This window comes from Elaeis guineensis, chromosome 1, assembly GCF_000442705.2.
Source record: "Elaeis guineensis isolate ETL-2024a chromosome 1, EG11, whole genome shotgun sequence".
Classification (NCBI taxonomy): Eukaryota; Viridiplantae; Streptophyta; class Magnoliopsida; order Arecales; family Arecaceae; genus Elaeis; species Elaeis guineensis.
Window position 1 is genome coordinate 91,276,714 of NC_025993.2, and position 19,505 is coordinate 91,296,218.

General features: G+C 39.8%; 1 protein-coding gene across 1 annotated transcript; it reads left to right on the forward strand.

Annotated features, from left to right (window-relative positions):
- Window positions 1-340: 340 nt before the first annotated feature.
- LOC105038164 (mavicyanin) lies at window positions 341-1,347 on the forward strand. The gene is made up of 2 exons (XM_010913876.4): window positions 341-658; window positions 733-1,347. The coding sequence occupies exons 1-2, from the start codon at window positions 493-495 to the stop codon at window positions 1,083-1,085; spliced, it is 519 nt and encodes a 172-aa protein (XP_010912178.1). The 5' UTR covers window positions 341-492; the 3' UTR covers window positions 1,086-1,347.
- The last annotated feature ends 18,158 nt before the right edge of the window (window positions 1,348-19,505 follow it).

Here is a 19,505-nt window from a genome sequence, read left to right on the forward strand (position 1 = left end):
TTTGGATTGGTCTGGTGATATTTAAATCATCTACACTGCATGCTCCATTACGATGGTCAACGTTGACTGGGATCAACAGATACTTTAATTAATTTAACCAGAAATAGAAATTTTATGAAAAAACTATCCACCACGGTTACGGTAATTATCCCTACCAAGAGGAGAAGAGGAGTTAAATAGTTTAGAATATTTAAATTACTATATTGTCCGCTTCCGAGATTCAAATTAAAGTAGCCCCTTTTCGTAATTTGCCGAAAAGCTTAGGACTATTTCCGTAACTACACCACCATTCCCTCTGCGCTCTGTACTCTATCCGCCTCCCCCCCGGCCATTATTTTTTCCCCACTCCACCAGTAGAGCAGCAGCAGTAGCCAAATAACAAAGAAAACATTCCACCCCTCCTTCCCCAATTCGCAGCTCACCAACCAAAAAAAAAAAAACAAAAAAACAAAAATTTGATCTCGGCCCACCGGTGGAACGGAATCAAAAAGCATGGCGTCGGCTGAGCTGATCCGTCTCCGCTTCCTCCTCCTCCTGTCCGCCGCCATCCTCACCGGCGCTACCGACCACATCGTCGGCGGCCACCTCGGCTGGAATCCCAACATCAACTACTCCCTCTGGTCCAACAACCAGACATTCTACGTCCACGACCTCATCTGTAAGTCCCTTCTCCCTTTCTTCTCACTCCCCAAAATCCAAACCCTAACCCTGGAAATCAAATCCCATTGTCAGCGTTTAGGTACCCGAAGAACATGTACAACGTGTTCGAGGTGAACAAGACCGGGTACGACAACTGCACGATGGACGGGTTGGTCGGGAACTGGAGCTCCGGCAAGGACTTCATCCACCTCGACCAGCCCAAAACCTACTACTTCATCTGCGGCAATGGCTTGTGCTTCAGCGGCATGAAGGTCGCCGTCCGGGTCTTCGCCCTCCCTACCTCCGCCGCCTCTCACACAGCTTCCAACTCCTCCTCCCGCGCCACCTCCGCCTCCCCGGTCCCCCGCCCCTGGCCCGCGACGCTCGTTGCCCTCGCCGCCGTCCTTGCTGTGGCCTGGATCGGGATCGGATCTGCCGGGATCTGATCGGATCTATCTGTCTCCTCTTCTTTTCTTTAGGTCGTTTGCGCGTGAGTTTGATCCTTGCCTGCACGGGAGTTTTTCTGAAGCGTTCGCGAAGTTCCTTTTTTTTTTTTTTTTTTAAACGCACTCGCGTTCTCTATGTTTTTATTTTTCCTGCGCACATTTTAATCCATTGGAGTGTGTCATTATGTGGTTCAGTAAGCCGGCAAGTGGGTCTGATATCTCTGTTTTTGGGCCAAAAAATACGATGGCAGCAGGTTTCCCGACAGAATTTTGGAGGGGAAATTATTTCAATGCTTTTACTTTTTTTTTTTTCCTTTTTGACGACAGGAAGGCTTACAGGCTGTCGTTGCCATGTGGGGACATAAAATTGACTGGTGTATAAGATGTCAGAAGTATTTTAGGGAGACTACACTTTTGATATGTTTGATCAAAATTATTAAATTCGATCTGGATCTTAATCTGAACAAGACATCGGATCAGTGGGTCACAGTCCAATCATTGGATCAACGATTGAACCGACGGATCAATACATAAACAGAGGAGAAGAAGACGGAGGGGGGAGAGAGCCAACTGAAGGTGGAGGTGGCAGTGGGAGAAGATCTCATATAGAGGAGGAGAAGGGAGGGAGGGAGGGAGTTGAGTGGAGGGAGGATATCTCAAACGGTGGAGGGAGTCGAGTGGAGGAGGAGGAGGTAGAGGGATGATGTTCGATCGGACGGTGGAGGGGGTCGAGAGGAGGAGGTAGAGGGACGATGTCCGACTGGATGGCGGAGGAGGAGGAGGAGGAGGCGGAGGGGGGAGGGGGTCGAGCAGAGGAGGAGACGGCAAGCGAAGGGAGGTCTTGGACGGTGGAAAGGCAGAGGGGCCGATCTTGGGCCCTATTCAACGGAGATTTGAAAAAAGAAAAAGATTTGCGATGACTCACGGGAGAAGGAAGCTCTGATCTTTTTTATCAGCTCGTCCTCAGTCTCCGTCAATCACCACCGTCGGTTGCTCGGTCCTCTTCCTTCACTGTCGTTGCTGCCGACTTCGTCACCAAAGAGAAGACAAAGAAGTCGAATGGGGCCAATGGGGTCTTCAGTCTTGAACTCGAAAAGTCGAAGGGATGGACTGATGAACAGTAAAAAATTTGGTTAAATGGATTTAGCTCAATCAAGTTAGGCCAGGTCAAGTAATTCGTGGTCCAATTGATCGGTTTAAATAGGTTTAATTGGGTTTTAAGCATAAGCGGGTCAATTAGATAATCGGCCTGATCTCATGGTTGGGTCATCGGGTTTTCGGTCCGACCAATCAGGTTGGGCCGGGTTTGATAACTGTGTTTGATGCTAGAGTTTTACTATACTTTTTTAATAATATTTTAATATAAAAATATTAAAAATATTATTTTATTATTTTTTATATTTTATTATTTTAAAAAAATAATATTATATAATTTTATAATTATTATTATTTTTCTTCTTTGTAGTTTTTTCTTGTCGTTATGCCCACCCCATCCTCCGGTGCCACTCGTCCTCCACCTGCTCACACCTGCGCACCAGTCTTCGGTTCTTTTTGCCCATGGCTCTTCCATCTTTCGTTGCTTGCGGTTTCTCCATGCCCCTCCCCCCACCATTAGTGGCTCCTCCGCCTCAACCCACTGCTCTTTTACCATCGATCCCCCATCCCCCCATATACCCGTGGGTTCTCTACTGACAGTCCCCCCCTCCGCCGCCACCCCAGGTGCCCAAGGCTTCTCCCATCATGACATCACCATCACCAACTACCTCGATGCGATTGCCTCCCCATCGTTGTCACTCATCTCTTCATCGTTCGTTTTCCCATCTTTTTTTCCCTTTGTCATTCGGGCCAGCTGCTTTCTTCCTCCTTCTCCACTTGTCTTCACAGCCACATGCTGGCCCTCTTTTTTCTCTGCCACTTAGGCCCATCGCCACACATTAACTTTCGGCAGGAAAAGGGATGGTGCATAATCGAGAAGGGGGAGAAGATGCGACTTCCAAAACATCCATCATTTTTTTTTAATTTTTCGACATCTGAAATTTAACTTATTTACTGTATCAGTCATGCATCAACTGGTGATAAATAAATCAGTATCATCCATCTTAAAATAGATGGCAAAAAAAAATTTAATAATAAAATGATTAAAAAAAAGTTTGGAGCACTATATCAAAATTTTGTTAGTATCACTTTCGAGGATCGGAGAAAATTATCAACACATGCCACACTAAAACAAGGTGAAATCGGTGAACCCACTTGTAAGGTAACAGGAAATGATTTTCCTCGAGCTAAAGATTGATCTGGCTTAATCTGACTCAGATCATCAATGCTTACGTATTAATGTTCTATAGACTGTAGGTCAGGTTTAGTTAGTCTACTTTCTTTATCATCTGAGTTAATTAAATATGTAAAATAGTTCTAAAACAAGCTTGAATCTGGAAATGAGCATGATTAAATTTTACATTATTCATGGTTATTGTTTTTGGTAAGAATTAGGCATTTTATGGTGCTCTGAAGGGTAAAATCATCTTTTAGCCAAGAACAAACCCTAGCCATTCGATTCATCATGGATGGCAAGATTCATCCACCAGCATCCACATGTAGTTAGTTTTGTGTGTGACTGGTGCAGTAATTTTGTCAAAGTTGAGGGGCTTTTCTTGAACGGCTTTCTTTGCTCTTTCAGTTTGATCCCTGCTTTGTGGATGGAGCTGATGGAGGTAGCAAGTCTTCCCCATCCATATCCATTCCATATTCCAACATAGGCAACAACCTTGCGTACTAGTTCTTTCTAGTGAAAAGCCCTTACCTTGATGAAGTGAAAAAATAATTAAAAGAAAAAGAGGATGGAGAGGGTGGATGCGGTTGGCCTTCTCGTGAAGTCATGTCATGTGAGGCGGCTAATGGGAGTGTAGTGGATGGAGGTGAAACAATAGGGAGCCGGGTGGTAGTAGGGAGTTAATGCCATCATGAAGGCGAGCAAAAGAGATGAGAAGGAGAAGGCATGGAGGTGGAGGGAGGGAAACCGGCGAGAAGTTAGGCAGTGGGCAACAATGAAGAGGAATTGAGTCCCATGGGTGGGGGATAGATCGAGGGTGGGCGAAGGCTATTGATAAAAATTAAATATATTTTTTAATAGAAAAGGTTTGGGCTGAGCCAACTTTAAAGCTTACTCAGCCCAGAACATTTGATTGGGTTCAACCAGGTCTAAACACTTTTAAGAAAAATAATTAAAAAAAATGGTGGACGATTCCTCACCTGCCAAAAGATTATTGTTCCAACCGGACAGTTAGGATCCTCAGCATTATTGAAACCTTGTACTGGACTTCCTCTCGTGGAAGAATCAAAAAATGGCAACCATAGAACAAGTGCATAGCATAATCTAGGATGATTTTAGCTCGGGACCATCTCCCATCTCTTGTTGCAGAGTGAGATGGTCATTATTCTCTCTGCTCACTTCATCAGAGGGGCTCACTGCCCTTCCTTCTACTGTCGACTCTACAACTACACGGACCACATTACCCGAGCTTTGACCACTCCATGCCAAATACCTTAAAACAAAGTACCCAGAGCTGGAGGCAAACATGGCAGACCTCGAGGGGATCAGAAGGTGAGTTTTGTTCAAGGTGTAGGGCTATTGCTTGATGGATCCTACTATGTGGGGCTGCGATGGGGAAAGGGCTACTCTCGTCAGACCAAAGGACGTGCCAAGAGATGGAAAAGTTATTGGTCAAAATTAGGCCTATTAGCGGTGATACTGTTGTTGGTTTGTTGTATACTCTGTTATGGGATTTGTTTCTATCCTCTGTTTCTTGTTTTCTTGTTGTTATTTTCTGTTTCTAAGGCATATCTCATAATCACGTTGGTTGGTTTGTTGCCATCCGGATCTAGTCTTTCTAGTTGTATATTAGCCTTGTACCATTGGATGAATGAAGCAATTCCACGTTCAGTTCCAATTTTATATGGTATCAGAGCATTGATCCTGAGACCCGTATCAGAGCATTGATCCTGAGACCCCAAAACTCTAAATCCACCAACTGCATTTGTGTCAATAGCACCATGGTCGGGAACAAGACAAGCGACACCACGTCACCATATTATCTGAATTCCTCTTATCATATTATCTGAATTCCTCTGATAATCTTAGTAATGTGCTGGTCTCCTATAATTATTGTTGGTCGCGTGTAATGAAGAATGCATTGCGTGCGAAGAACAAACTGGGGTTTGTCGATGGATGTTGGATGTTTGAAGGAGCCTCCTGAGTTCGGAGCATGGAACATCTGCAACTCCATGATTATTTCATGGATTTTCAACTCCCCTGACAAGAGTTTGGGTGGGGGTGTAGCCTATGCTGAGAAAGCAAAAGATATGTGGGATGATCTCTAAGAGAGGTTCTTCCAAGAGAACGCATCGAGAGTAGACCAAATCAAAATGGAGATAAGTCTTCTCTGCTAAGAGGGACTCACGGTGGTGAGTTACCACACCAAACTGAACTGAAGGGCATGTGGGATGAATTGGAGAATTACTCCAATATTCCTAAGTGTGCCTATGAAGCGACTAAAGAATATGCCAAAGAAAAGGAGATTAAGAAGGTTCATCAATTCTTGATGGGACTGAATGCCGAGGTGTTCGGTACGGTGCGCTTTCAAATTCTCAACTTCGAGCCTTTACCATCGCTGAGCAAAGTGTACGCCATGGTAGCGTAAGAGGAACGGTAATACATAGTTGCTTGTGGCGAAGAAGACAGAGCTAAAGCAACTGCCTTTCACGTGAGCAGCAGCAACAAATGAAACTTTAAATTCAAGCCAGGCGGGAAGACCAAATGCGAGCATTGTCGAAAGATTAGTCATGAGAAGACCAAATGCTGGGAGTTGGTGGGCTATCTAGCAGATTGGGAGTCTCGACATGGCGGAAGGAGCAAAAAGAATGGCGGTGCAGGAGTTACTGCACATGTGGTGCAAACTATTAATGATGCCTCGTCACTTCCAACTACAGCACCACAATTTTCAGGCCTCACCAATGATAAATATCAACAACTAGTGACACTTCTTGGTTCATTCAAGAATTCTACCGACCAACTTGCCGGTGGGGGGCTCGCATTTGATGGTGGTGACTGGATACTGGATACGGGCGCCTCCATGTGCATGACCGGCAATTTGGATCTCCTTATCAAGCCAGCGACTCTCTCATGACATTGCCTAGTGTGCATTCCTAATGGAAAGTGCATTCGTGTCATGAAGTCAGGACGTGAGCATCTTGGATCTAACATCACACTAGAGGATGTTTTATATATTCCCGAATTTACCTAGAATCTTATTTCAGTTGCAAAGCTAATGGTAGATTTGAATTGTCGCGTGATATTTTTTTCAAATTTTTGTCACCTCACCTCGAGAAGGCTGGTTGGACTAGGTGAGCAGTATGGAGTCATCTATCAGCTTGGACGTATAGCAATATTATCTGTTGTGATATCATTTGCTCTTATACCAATTATTGTGGATCTGATACCATCCGTTGTAGCAGAAAGAAAAAAGAAATAAAAATAAGAACATATAATCAAGTATGTAGAATAGCCCATGCTACTTTCATAGGGCATGCAAGCTTCGTTATGAAAGAAAAAATAAGTACAAGAGAAAATTCTGATACTCTCAACTCTCCGTATATAAACCTCTCTCAACTAGAAACTATCCTCATAAAAACTTTCTCAAAATCTCCCAAGGAGATCCTCTCACAGACCTGCCAGTATCAGGGTCCTTGATGCATCTGGATGCTTTCTGTGGAGCAAACCGCTACATCATACCTCTACAGCTGCTCTATATGATGCTCTGTTGGACTTTGCCTTCATCTGCTCTGCTGGCTGCTCATGCTCGGTGCTCATCGAACTCCTCTCGACTACTGTCTAAGCTCCTCTCGACTCTTTTTTTGATTTTATTGCCCATAGGGCCCATTAAAGTCCTAAGTTCGAGCCCAGATCGGAGATAGAACTCCAATTACAACTCTAAATATCATCCAGCCATCTGATCAAAGCTGCTTGCCTCCTCAGCCACTTGATTGTGCATCCGCCGCTTGTTACCGTGCCTATTCAAGCCTCTCAAGCATCTGATCAAGTCCACGAATCACCGCTACCATTGAATCGCGCAAACTACGCCTATCGGTCCACAAAATAGCCTGTAGACCGCAAGAAACCAATTCAAAACGTCGTTGGTCCGTCGTAGATCGTGCAAAACATGCGAAAAAATAGTCGCCAATCTAGGCATCATGCGTGGACCGCGTGAAGAGGGCAGCACCCACATTGGGCCCACTTGCATGTTGGGCCGTGCTCTCCTGCACGAGCTCGCATGCTGGGCCACGGGCCTAGCTGGGCCTTGCTTGCAGGCCTGGGCCCCATTTCCTGCTTTCCGGCCAATGGACTATGGGCCCCATTGGTCCGCATGCTACATGCCCCACTGCTCTATATCTCCGGGCTCCTCACGATGTGCTCTTCGAGTTGGATTTCTCTGCATCTGAATTTTCGCTTTTATGGATCGAATTCGAGGCATCAAATTTCAATAATCTCCATCTCGACTCAACATTCAGCTTCCACATGATTTTGAGAACTTTTGGATCTTCTTATTCCCATGTCCTGGGATAAACGCTTGCTACTCATGGATGGACAAATATGGGAGTCGATTTAAGCCGCACAATCCCATATCCGTCATATCCTTTGACCTAAGATCTGCTTGGGGTAGCCACCTGGCGACGTCGCTTATCATTCTCTCGAGTCATTCATCTCGTGTCCGATTCATTTCCACCTGGAGCTCCATCTCGCACTGGATTTCCGCTGACATCTTCTATGTAAATGGCCCCTCTTTGCACAAGAGAGCATCGATCAACCCTTTGCGGTTGATCTCCTCCTTGATTGCGCATGTTTTCTTCATCGTCAATCTTTATCACCACTGCTGCAACCTGCATTCTGGTACCAATCCGATTTTGATACCAATTTTTGTGATATCGCTTACTTTGATATCAATTGTTGTGGATCTGTTACCATCCGTTGCAGCAAGAAGAAAAAAAAAATAAAAATAAGAACACACAATCAAATACATAGAATAGCCTAAATACTACTTCCACGGGACATGCAAGCTTTACTATGAAAGAGAAAATAAGTACAGAGGAGATCCTCACATTCTCAACTCTCCGTACATAAACCTCTCTCAACTAGAAACTTCCCTCATAAAAGCTCTATCAAAATCTTCCAAAAAGACTCTCTCACAAGCTTGCCAGTATCAGGATCTTCGACGCCCCTGGATGCTTCCTGTGGAGCAAACCGCTACATCATACCTCTATAGTTTCTTTGCTTGATGCTCTGCTGGGCTCTACTTATGTCTGCTCTGTCGATTGCTCATGCTCAGTGCTCGCCGAACTCCTCTCGGCTGCTATCTGAGCTCCTCTCGACTCTTTTCTTGGTTCTATTGCCCATAGGACCCTTTAAAGCCCTAAATCCGAGCCCAGATCGAAGATAGAACTCTGATTACAACTCTAAATATCCTCCAGCTGTCTGATCAAAGCTGCTTGGCTCCTCAGCCGCTTGATTGCACATCCGCCACCTGCTACCGCGCCTGTTCAAGCCTCCTAAGCATTCGATCAAGCCCACGAATCGTCGCCACTGTTCGATCGCGCAAATTGTACCTGCTGATCCATAGAATAGCATGTAGACCGTGAGAAACCAACCCAAAACATCGTTAGTCCATCATAGACCATGCGAAACATGCGAGGAAACAATCACCAGTCCACGCACTGCGCATGGACCGCATGAAGAGGGCAGCGCCCCGCACGTGCTCATTGGGCTGGCCCGTGCACGCCTGCGTTGGGCCCGCCCGCATGTTGGGCCGCGGGCCTGGTTGGGTTGCATGCTTGGCTGGGCCGCGCTCGTAGGCTCGGGCTCCATTTCCTACTTTTTGGCCTGCGCGCTGCGAGCTCCATTGGTCCATGCACTGCATGCTCCACTGCTCTATGTTTTCGGGCTCTTCGTGATGTACTCTTCGAGCTAAACTTTTTCGCATCTGAATTTTCACTCTTGTAGATTGAATTCGAGATATCAAATCTCAATATTATCTGCATTTCCAGCTGTCAAGGCAGATGCTTTTGATATTTGGCATCAATGGTCGGGGCATCCGTCGCACCCGGCCTTGTCTCTTATCTCAAGTGTTTCAATAAATAAAGCAAAGAATGTTATTTGAAATGTTTGTCTCATGCCAAACAGACAAGAAACTCATTTCCTTTTAGTAATAAGAATGCAACTGCTTGTTTTGAGTTAATACATTATGATATTTGGGGGCCATACCATACACCATTGACAGGTGCAAATTATTTTCCCACAATTGTGGATGACTGTAGTAGAGGCATTTGGGTTTATTTAATGACAACAAAGTCAGAAGCCTATAAGTTTTTGATTGGTTTTTGCCACATGTAAAAACTCAATTTGATCGTATCATTAAAGTTATTAGAACTGATAACGGACAAGAATTTATGTCTAGGCAAATGCAAGATGGCAAGATTTTTATTTTGATAATGGCAGAGTGCACCAGACATATTGCATTAATACTCCGCAGCAAAATGGATGAGTGAAACGTAAACGTCGCCATATTCTCAATATGGCACGTGCACTACGATTTCAAGCGGGCTTGCCCGTCAAGTTTTGGGGAGAATGTATCTTAACTACTGCAGCATATCTGATCAATTATACTCCATCACCATTGTTGTTTGGTAAAACACTATATGAAATCTTGTTTGGACAAGTGCCTCGATATGATCATCTCCACATTTTTGGTTCCTTGTGTTATGTTCATTGCAGGTCGTGGAGCAAAGATAAATTTCGTGGGCGGGCCTGGCGATGTATTTTCATAGGCTATCCTTATGCAAAGGAGGTCTGGAAGGTTTTTGATTTGGCAACAGAAAAAGTCTTCACCTCTCGTGATGTTATTTTTCATAAAGGTTATTTTTCCTTCTTATATTCACCAAGTGATGATGAGGTATTGCCACCTGTCACACCACTTCCACCTCTTCTTGTTTCATGTCCTACTTCCGTAGTTGACTCCATGCCAAGTCCAAACGAGATAAAACATATATAGTCCTTCAAATCTCATTGATCGTCTTGTAGAAACATCCACAAATGGGACAACTAATAAAGTAAGGGGGAGTGCAATAGCACATGCTCCACACTCAGCTAATGATGAAGCACATAATCAACACTAGATTGTTATACAATCTAATAGACTACACCGCATCAAAAGGCCCCCGCACACTTGAAGGATTTTGTTTGCCATACTGTCCAAACTAATGACTCTTCTCTACCATCCACTTCTCCAACATCCTCAAGTATGTCCTATCCCATTGAGAATTTTATTACTTCTCAATATTTTTCTACTTCTTATCAAGCTTTTGTAGCTGCCATAGACTCTGATGTTGAGCCGAGGGCATATTGTAAAGTCATCAGAGATCCAAAGTGGCAAGATGCAATGGCCTAAGAGGTTCGTGCGTTGGAGGACATTGGGACGTGGACCATTGAAATACTTTCTGCAAGCAAAAGACCCATCGGATGCAAATGGGTGTACAAGATTAAGCATTGGATGGAAAGGAGTATCAAATGGTACAAAGCCCGACTCATTGCAAAAGGCTGTACACAAGTCGAGGGGCTCGATTTTCATGAGACTTTTGCACCAATTGCAAAACTTGTTAGTGTGTGATGTTTACTTATGGTCGCCCTTGCCAAGAACTGAGAGCTCCACCAAATGGATGCGAACAACATCTTCTTGCATGGCGATCTCGGCAAAAAGGTTTACATGCAACTATCCCTGGGCTTCACTTCTAATGGTCCCAACAAAGTTTGCCACCTACTAAATTCTTATACGGCTTGCGACAAGCTTCTCGCAATTGATTTTCTAAGCTTTCATCAGCATTGAAGTCTTATGGCTTTATTCAATCCATGTTGATTATTCTTTATTCACATATACTCGTCCAATGTGTTTTATGGCAGTGCTTATTTATGTTGATGATCTTATACTTGTTGGTGATAATATTGTACAAATACTTCATCACTTGAAGCACAACCCAAGAAAAGATATTCTTTTACGTCCATCCGACTCTCTCCAACTCACTGCCTATTACGATTCTATTTGGGCTAGTTACCCCTTAACTTGCAGATCTCTCACTAGCTACTTTGTGATGCTTGGTGATTATCCTATTTCTTGAAAAACTAAGAAGTAATCCACTGCCTGACATTTGTCTACTGAAGCAGAGTATCGTTCAATGGCCACCACTACTAGGAGTTATTATGGTTGTGTAGTTTTCTTTGGTCTCTTGGTGTACTTCATCCACAATCTATGAAGCTTTATTGTGATAATCAAGCCACCCTGTATATTGCTGCTAATTCTATTTTTCACGAGCGCATTAAACATATTGAGATTGACTGTCATTTTATTCGCAAGTACATCAAATCCAAAGCCATTGCCCCAGCACATATCTCCACCAAGCAACATTTAGCTGATATATTTACCAAGGCACTTGGCAAAGATCATTTTCATTTTCTCCTTCATAAGTTGGGCATTCTCAATCTCCATGCACAAACTTAAGGGGGAGTATTAGCGGTGATACTCATCTATAGGTGGTTAGTTCGTTGTATGCTCTTCTATGGAATTTGTTTCTATCTCCTGTTTCTTGTTTTCTTATTGTTATTTTTTGTTTCTAAGCCATATCTCATAATTATGTTGGTTGGTTTGTTACCATCCAGATCTAGCCTTTCTAGTTGTATATAGCCTTGTACCATTCATGGGATGAATGAAGCAATTCCAACAATTTCACAACCAGTTCCAATTTTATAAGGCCCACCACATCATTTTTGGATGAGTTCAACCAATAATTAACACATGTAAAAGTCTTGATTGGAGGGAAAAAATCACCAATGAAAAGTTGCCTTCGCAAATTGAATCATCCGGGGAGGTCGAGTCCTACGGCATGATCTCCGACTGCATCATCTTCAACTCTCTTTCTATTATTAACGATGCAATCAGACCTCTAGAGTCATCCATCATCATTTTCTTAACAATAGTGATAAAAAATAGAGAGAGGAGATTGTAGGGTGCCTAAAGGCTATCGAGAGGGCCTGACCATCACTGGAGGAGGAGAGGAGAGAGATGGAGGGAGGAAAAGATCAAACAGGATGAGGGAGAGAGAGAGAGAGATCAAAGGGGTGATGCCTTTGCTATCACCGGAGCCAAGGAAGAGGCTGGACTAGGCCATCGACTGATGAGCCCTTTCCCTTCTCATCGTGCTCCCCACCGATGTGGCGGTAGTGTCGCCGACCGTGACAGCAACTCAAGTCACGATCATCGAGGGAGGATAAGAGGAGAGAGGGGGAAGAAATGATCAAATGGAAGGGGAGAAGAGAAAGAGAGAGAAGGGGTGATGCCTCCACCATTGTTGGAGCCAAAAATAATGAAGGACCAAGCCATTGACTAGCGAGCCTTTTCCCTTCTGATCGTGCTCCCCACTGACATAGCCCCTTGATCGACAACTAAAATACCTGCAACACCTACCCATGACTCTCATATTGCTCACCTTAACCTAATTTTTTGAAGAGGAAGGGGAGGAGAGGTAGATAGGGGCGGGTGGTAGGTTTTGAGCCCCAGTCTTGAGTTCTAGAGAGGGGGAGCTCGATGAGCCCGAGCATAGGGGAGATGTTCACGAGTCTCGAAGGCAAAGACTAGGTGCAAAAGGGGTCCAAGGCCTCGAATCTCCCACTAGAGGGCAGAGACAGCGATAACATGATCGAGCATGGTGAAGTGTCCAACTACTGTTTTGCCATAGTAGGTAGAGATGGGTTAGACGAGGTTACGATTGAGAGAGAGGAGGGAAGGTGAAATCCTGATTAATTTCCTCATCCCTCTTTTTATCCTTCAGTGATCTACTTTTCCTTGTCGATATGTCAGAATTTGGTTGAACTGATCCAAAAATGATGTGGTGGATCTGGTTCAACTAATAATTTTTTCAAGAGATGGCTAAAGGAGTTTGTCGAAGGCGATGATAATGTTAGAAATTTTTGTTATTTTTGATATTTTATTAAGAGTTTTATATATGTTTTAAGAACTTTAAAATTTTTGAGATGCCTCACTAAGTGCATGACGGAGTGCAAGTTAGTAAGTTGAGCCACATATGGAGAAAACAATATGCCAATGTAGATGTATGCTCCCTTCATGTCCTGATTATTAGGTGCCTTATTTGGCTTATCCTACTTTTCATAAATTTAAGCATGTTTAACTCATATGATTTGATCTGATTTTATCACATCATTTTATCTTTTTACTCCTATAAAATTACCATGTTTGTGTAATGATTTGATCACCTCAATCTAATACCCGCTTATTCTATTAAGGGCTTGTTATTTCATATTTGAGTAGCCTAAATCAAGAAATGACTATGGGAGCTTTACTAATGGATGTGTTGGTGCATTTTACTACTAAAATAAAAATAATATCTTAATAAATTTTGAAGTAATGAGAATATAAATGGTTGGGAGTTTCTTTTTTGATACCATTACTCATTTGTATGGGAGTTTCATGTATTAACTCAATTATTCATATGATAATAAGATAGATTAATTCTATTATTTTTGTAATGAAATATTAAACTCTCCCTTCACTCTCCCACTAAAGGCCTAATTACTCTCATATTTTATAACGTAAAAATGTCATCCTCTCTCTCTTTAGTCCATTACTTTAGCTAATAATGAACCATATTAACTTGGAAAGGCTCCATGAGCCTATAAAAAGGCCTCTCACTATTAGCCTCTAACACACAACATTCAACATACATCATCCTTATTCCACTTATAAAAAAGTCTTGAGAGTTCTCTAGCTAAAGAAGGGTGTTCATTTGGTGGAGCTTTGGCCTCAAACTTTTGTGTAGAGTTGGTCTTGAGTTATACAATGATCCAGTTAAGCTATTATATCTTGAAGGAGACAAGTCAAAAAGGTAAACTGCATTGGTTTGTAAATTTTACCAACTGTAGAGAGTATAAATTTTTTTAAAGTGAACGTGATTTCCACACCTCGACCTGATTAGTGTAGTTATCTTTGATAGAAAAAATTCTATTTGTCACTGTATTTTGCTTTGATTTTGTACGTTGCACCAACAATTTGAAGGAGATTTAAGATGGAGCAAATGACCAAAAAATATATTGAAGGTATTGTTGGAGATTTCAGCAAACCCTTTCATTTTAAGAGAGCCCACTTCAATAGATGGAAAAAAAAATACTATTCTACCTCAACCTTCTCAAAGTTGCCTAGTCCTTATCAAAAAGAATTCAAAGAAGGTTGACACGACCAACATGGCTGAGGAAAAACTCATTGTACATCAAGCAAGAGTTGAAAAATATAAAAATAATGAATATAACTGTCGGTATTATCTCTTAAGATAAGTATGACATCGAAGAGGCTGGTACAAAAAATTATACTGCAAGCTACTTTTTCCACTTTCAAATGGTGGATGACAAATTCATAGTGGATCAAGTCCAAGACTTTGTGATGATAGTTGGGGAGCTTTGATCAAAAGGTTTCAAATGGTGGATGACAAATTCATAGTGGATCAAGTCCAAGACTTTGTGATGATAGTTGGGGAGCTTTGATCTGAAGGCCTCAAGATTGGGGACAATCTTATTGTCTGTAGCATTATCGACAAGTTACCACCTTCATAAAGAGGATTTCAAAAGATAATGTGCCACAAACAAAACGAGACATCTCTTGAAGCACTAATTACTCGTTTTCATATAGAAGAAGAGCCAAAAGAACATGACGCACTTATGGCACAAGAAAGCAATGAACAATCCATCATAACTAAGGTAAATTTAATTTCTACAAATAAAAACTTCTCCAATGAAAATTTACCTAAAGATGCCAATTGAAACCTAGGAAGAAAAATATGACAAATTATGGTTGAAGTCTAAAGTATAATAAGGGCCAAAACTAAGTACAAAATAAACAAATTTCAATGCATGTTTTGTCTGTGACCAGAGTGGGCATATTGCTCGAATTTATAAATTCTAGAATATGGACTTATACCCTAGGCAAACATAACCAAGGAGCCACTTGTGCCAATGATAATATACACAAATATGGTGTAATGTGTTGATAGGTGGTGGGCAGATTTTGGTGCTAACTGGTATATTTGTTATAATAAAGATTGGTTCAAAATTTATACTTCTTTTGAGGAGCTTCTTTTGAGGAGCCTAAAACTATTATGCTTGGTGACTCACATACAACCTAAGTGTTTGGAAGTAGAGAGGTTAAGTTCAAATTTATCTTTGGAGGAGTGTTAACTTTAAAAGATGTGCTATACACTCCATCCATGAGAAAAAATTTGTTATTAAGTTTTGTTCTCAATAAAGTTAGCTTCAAATAAACTATAGAATCGGATCAATATGTTATCATAACAAAAGGGCATCTTTATAGGTAAGGGTTATGCTTATGATAGAATGTTCTAATTAAATGTTGAGAATAATAAATTATCTATTGGCTCTATTTATATGCTTTCTTTTATTAATTTTTGGTATGCTTATTTGTATCACATAAATAACAAAATATAGGGGAATCATGAGTAGTTTAGGATCAATTCCAATGGTGGAAAAAGTTTTTGAGAAATATGAAATGTATAACTAAGCAAAAATTACAAAAAAATATCATAAAAATGTTGAAAGAAATATCAAATTGTTAGAATTAATTCACATTGATATTTATAAACTTGAAGGTATTTTAACTCATGGAGGAAATAGATATTTATCAAATTTATTGATGATTTTTCTAAACACATATATGTATATTTGCTTAAAAATAAAAATGATATACTAGAAAAATTCAAAGAATTCCTCTATGGAGTAGAAAATCAAATTGATAGAAAGATTAAATATTTAGAAGTGATAGAGACTGTGAGTATGAATCTTTTGGATTCAACTCATTTATTCAATCATGGAGAATAATTTATAAAACTACTCCTTACTTGTCTGCGTCCAATGGTGTGGCTAAAAGAAAAAAAAAGAATCTCGATTGAGTTGATAAATACCATGTGTATTAAATCAAGTACTCCCTCAAATCTTTGGGGTGAAGCAGTTTAAACTGCTTGTTGTGTTTTGAATAAGGTGCCATATCAAAAGACTAAAGTTACACCATTTGAATTGTGAAAGGGGTATAAGTTAAATTTGGGATACTTTAAAGCTTGGGGTTGTTTAGCTTATATAAGACTAACAAACCCTAAAATACCTAAGTATAAGAGTTGCCACTTATGCTTTTCTTGATTATGCAATAAATACTACAGTCTATAGATTTTTGGACATTGAAAATAATATGATAATTGAATTAGGTGATGCTATTTTTCATAGATTTTTTTTAAAAATCTAAAAATAGTGGGAGCCAAGCAGTTACACAAAATATTTTATTTATACTTAGCTCTTCTATGCCATCTTTGCAAAAAGAAGTAAATTCTAAGTTTGAACCAAAGAGTAAAAGTGCTAAAGTGCAAAAGGATTTTGGCCCAGACTTCTATGTTTATAACATAGAGAAAAACTCTTTCTCTTTAGAAGAAGCTCTGTCATCACCTGATATCATTATTTGGAAAATGACTGTAAATGGTGAAATAAAATTATTAATTTTTAATAAAACATGAAAAGTAGTTGATTTACCATCGAGTTGTAAAACTATAGATTGCAAATGGATTCTTAAAAAGAAGCTCAAATTGGATGGGACTATTAATGAATTTAAAGTCAGGCTTGTTGCTAAAGGTTATAAAGACACATTCTCTCCAATTACTAAAGTGACATCCATTAGGTTACTCATTAAAATAGCTGTAATTTATGATTTAAAAATTCACTAAATGGATGTTAAAACAGCTTTTTAAAATGGAGATCTAGATGAATAAATCTATATGGACCAATCCGAAGGCTTTATAAAGCTAGGCCTAGAAAGTAAAGTATGCAAATTGACTACATCTTTTTATGGCTTAAAACAGGCCCATAAGCAGTAGCATAAAAAATTTGATTCCCATATGATTAATAATAGCTATATGTCAAATGAATGTGATAAGTGCATTTATCATAAATCTAAGAAAAACTCGTATGTTTTTATTTCCCTTTACATGGATAATTTATTGATTTTTGACTGTAATTTGTATGTTATCAAAGAAACCAAAGATATGTTTAGTAGCCATTTTGATATGAAAACTCTTGGTAAAGCAAATTATATTTTGGACATAAAAATTATAAAAACATGTGAGGACATTTGTCTTGATCAGTCACATGATATTGAGAAAATTTTGAAAAAAATATAACTATATTGATTACAAATATGTAGCTGTTCCTTTTGATTCAAGTTTTCATTTTTTTTTCTATTATAAATGAAAATGATGTTATAAATCAAAAGGACTATGTTAGCTTGATTGGTAGTTTGCGTTATGTGACTAATTGTACTAGACCTGATATTGCACATGCATTTGGACGACTTAGCTGATTTACCAACAAATGGAGAACATTAGCATGCCATTGAAAGAGTAATAAAATATTAATTAGTAAAAAAAATATGACTTGTTTTATTAAAAGTATCTTGCAATACTTGAATGTTACACTAATGCCGATTGGGATATGTTGTCAGGTGATGCTCTCTCTGCCACAAATTTTATTTTTATTTTAGATGGTATTTCTATCTATTGAAAATCTAAAAAGCAAACTATTATTGCTAATTCAACCATAGAAGTTGAGCTTATTGCTTTGGTTTTAGCATGTAAGGAAACAAATTGGATGAGAGATCTATTATTTGAAATTCTATTTTGAAAGAAATTAGTTTCACCTATTTTGATTCACTGTGATAGCACTACTGCAATTGGTAGAGTGTGAAACTATTATTATAAGGATAAATCTAGACTCATAAAGAGACAATACAGTACTGTGAAATTATATTTGACAAATGGCATTGTTAACATGAGTTATATTAGATCTTATGATAATATTGTAGATCTATTAACCAAGGTCTTAGCAAGAGAAAGGGTCTAAAACATAAAGAGGGATAGGATAAAGCCCATAGAATCATGAGCCATCTATGAGGACACCCAACCTAGAGACCAACAATCCCGTAACTAAGTTCTATGGGAAGAATGAATCATATGGTGGTCGTAAGAAATGTACTATTATTTTATGTTACATAATTTATTTATTTAATTTTTGAATCCATCCCTATGGTGTAAGTGTATTCATCCGGTAATGTTTAGAATGATGAGTTTTTTAAAACTCTTAATAAAAATTTATAGTTCTTATGAGTGAAGTATTAAAGTTACAGGAGCACCCTTAACAAATTTCACCTATGCGAGCGTGCAAGTGGGGCTGCAATCTACGAGAATTGGGGTTATTCTCAAATATGAAGTAGAGATTGCTGTTTCATTAAATAAAAGTTCAATGCAGAGCACATATTTATGAGGCATAATAATCTCTTTTTGGTTGGCAAACTCTTTTTCATTTTAATATTAAATGAGTGGGGGAATATTTGTGCATTTTACTATTACAATGAAAATAATATCTTAATAGGGAATATGAATAGTTGGGAGTTGTTTTTGACATCATTACTCATTTGTATGGGAGTTTCATATATTAACTTCATTATTCATATAATAACAAGATGAATTAATCCTATTAATTTTGTGATGGAAAATTAACTCTCCCTTCACTATCCTACTAAAGGCCTAATTACTCTTATATTTTGTGATCCTCTCTCCTAGCCCATTACTTTAGCTAATAATGAACTATATTAATTAACTTGGGAAGGCTCCACAAGCCTATTCCACTTTCATCCTTATTCTAATACATAGTATTCAACACATATCATCCTTGTTCCACTTTCAAAAAAGTCTTAAGAGTTCTTTAGCCAAAAAAAGATGTTCCTTTACTGGAGCTTTGGGCTCAACCTCTTGTGCAGAGTAGGTCTTAAGCTATATGACAATCCAATTAGACTGTTGTATCCTGAAGGATACAAGTCAAATTAAGAGGTTACTACACCAGTTCATAGATTTTATCAACCACAGAGAGCAAGATTTTCATACCTCAGCCTAATTAGTGTTGGATGTCCCTCCTCATGTGGGACTACAATTCTTTAAATAAATAAAAAAAAGGAGAGAAGAGTTATTTTAGGACTCTATTAGTGGCCGATTTAATTGAGGGCAACAGGAGTGTGGGACAGAAACCACATGGAAAGAAAAAAAATTAGAGCATTTGTTGCTATTTTGTCAGATGATCAGATGGTTAAGCGTATTTTGATTTTGATGAAAGTTCAGTATGTTGTTTCTAACATCGAGAGCTATAAGTTGAATGATTTTGATCTCTAAAAATTTTTTTTTAATAATTATTTTAAGTATCTATGTATTTAG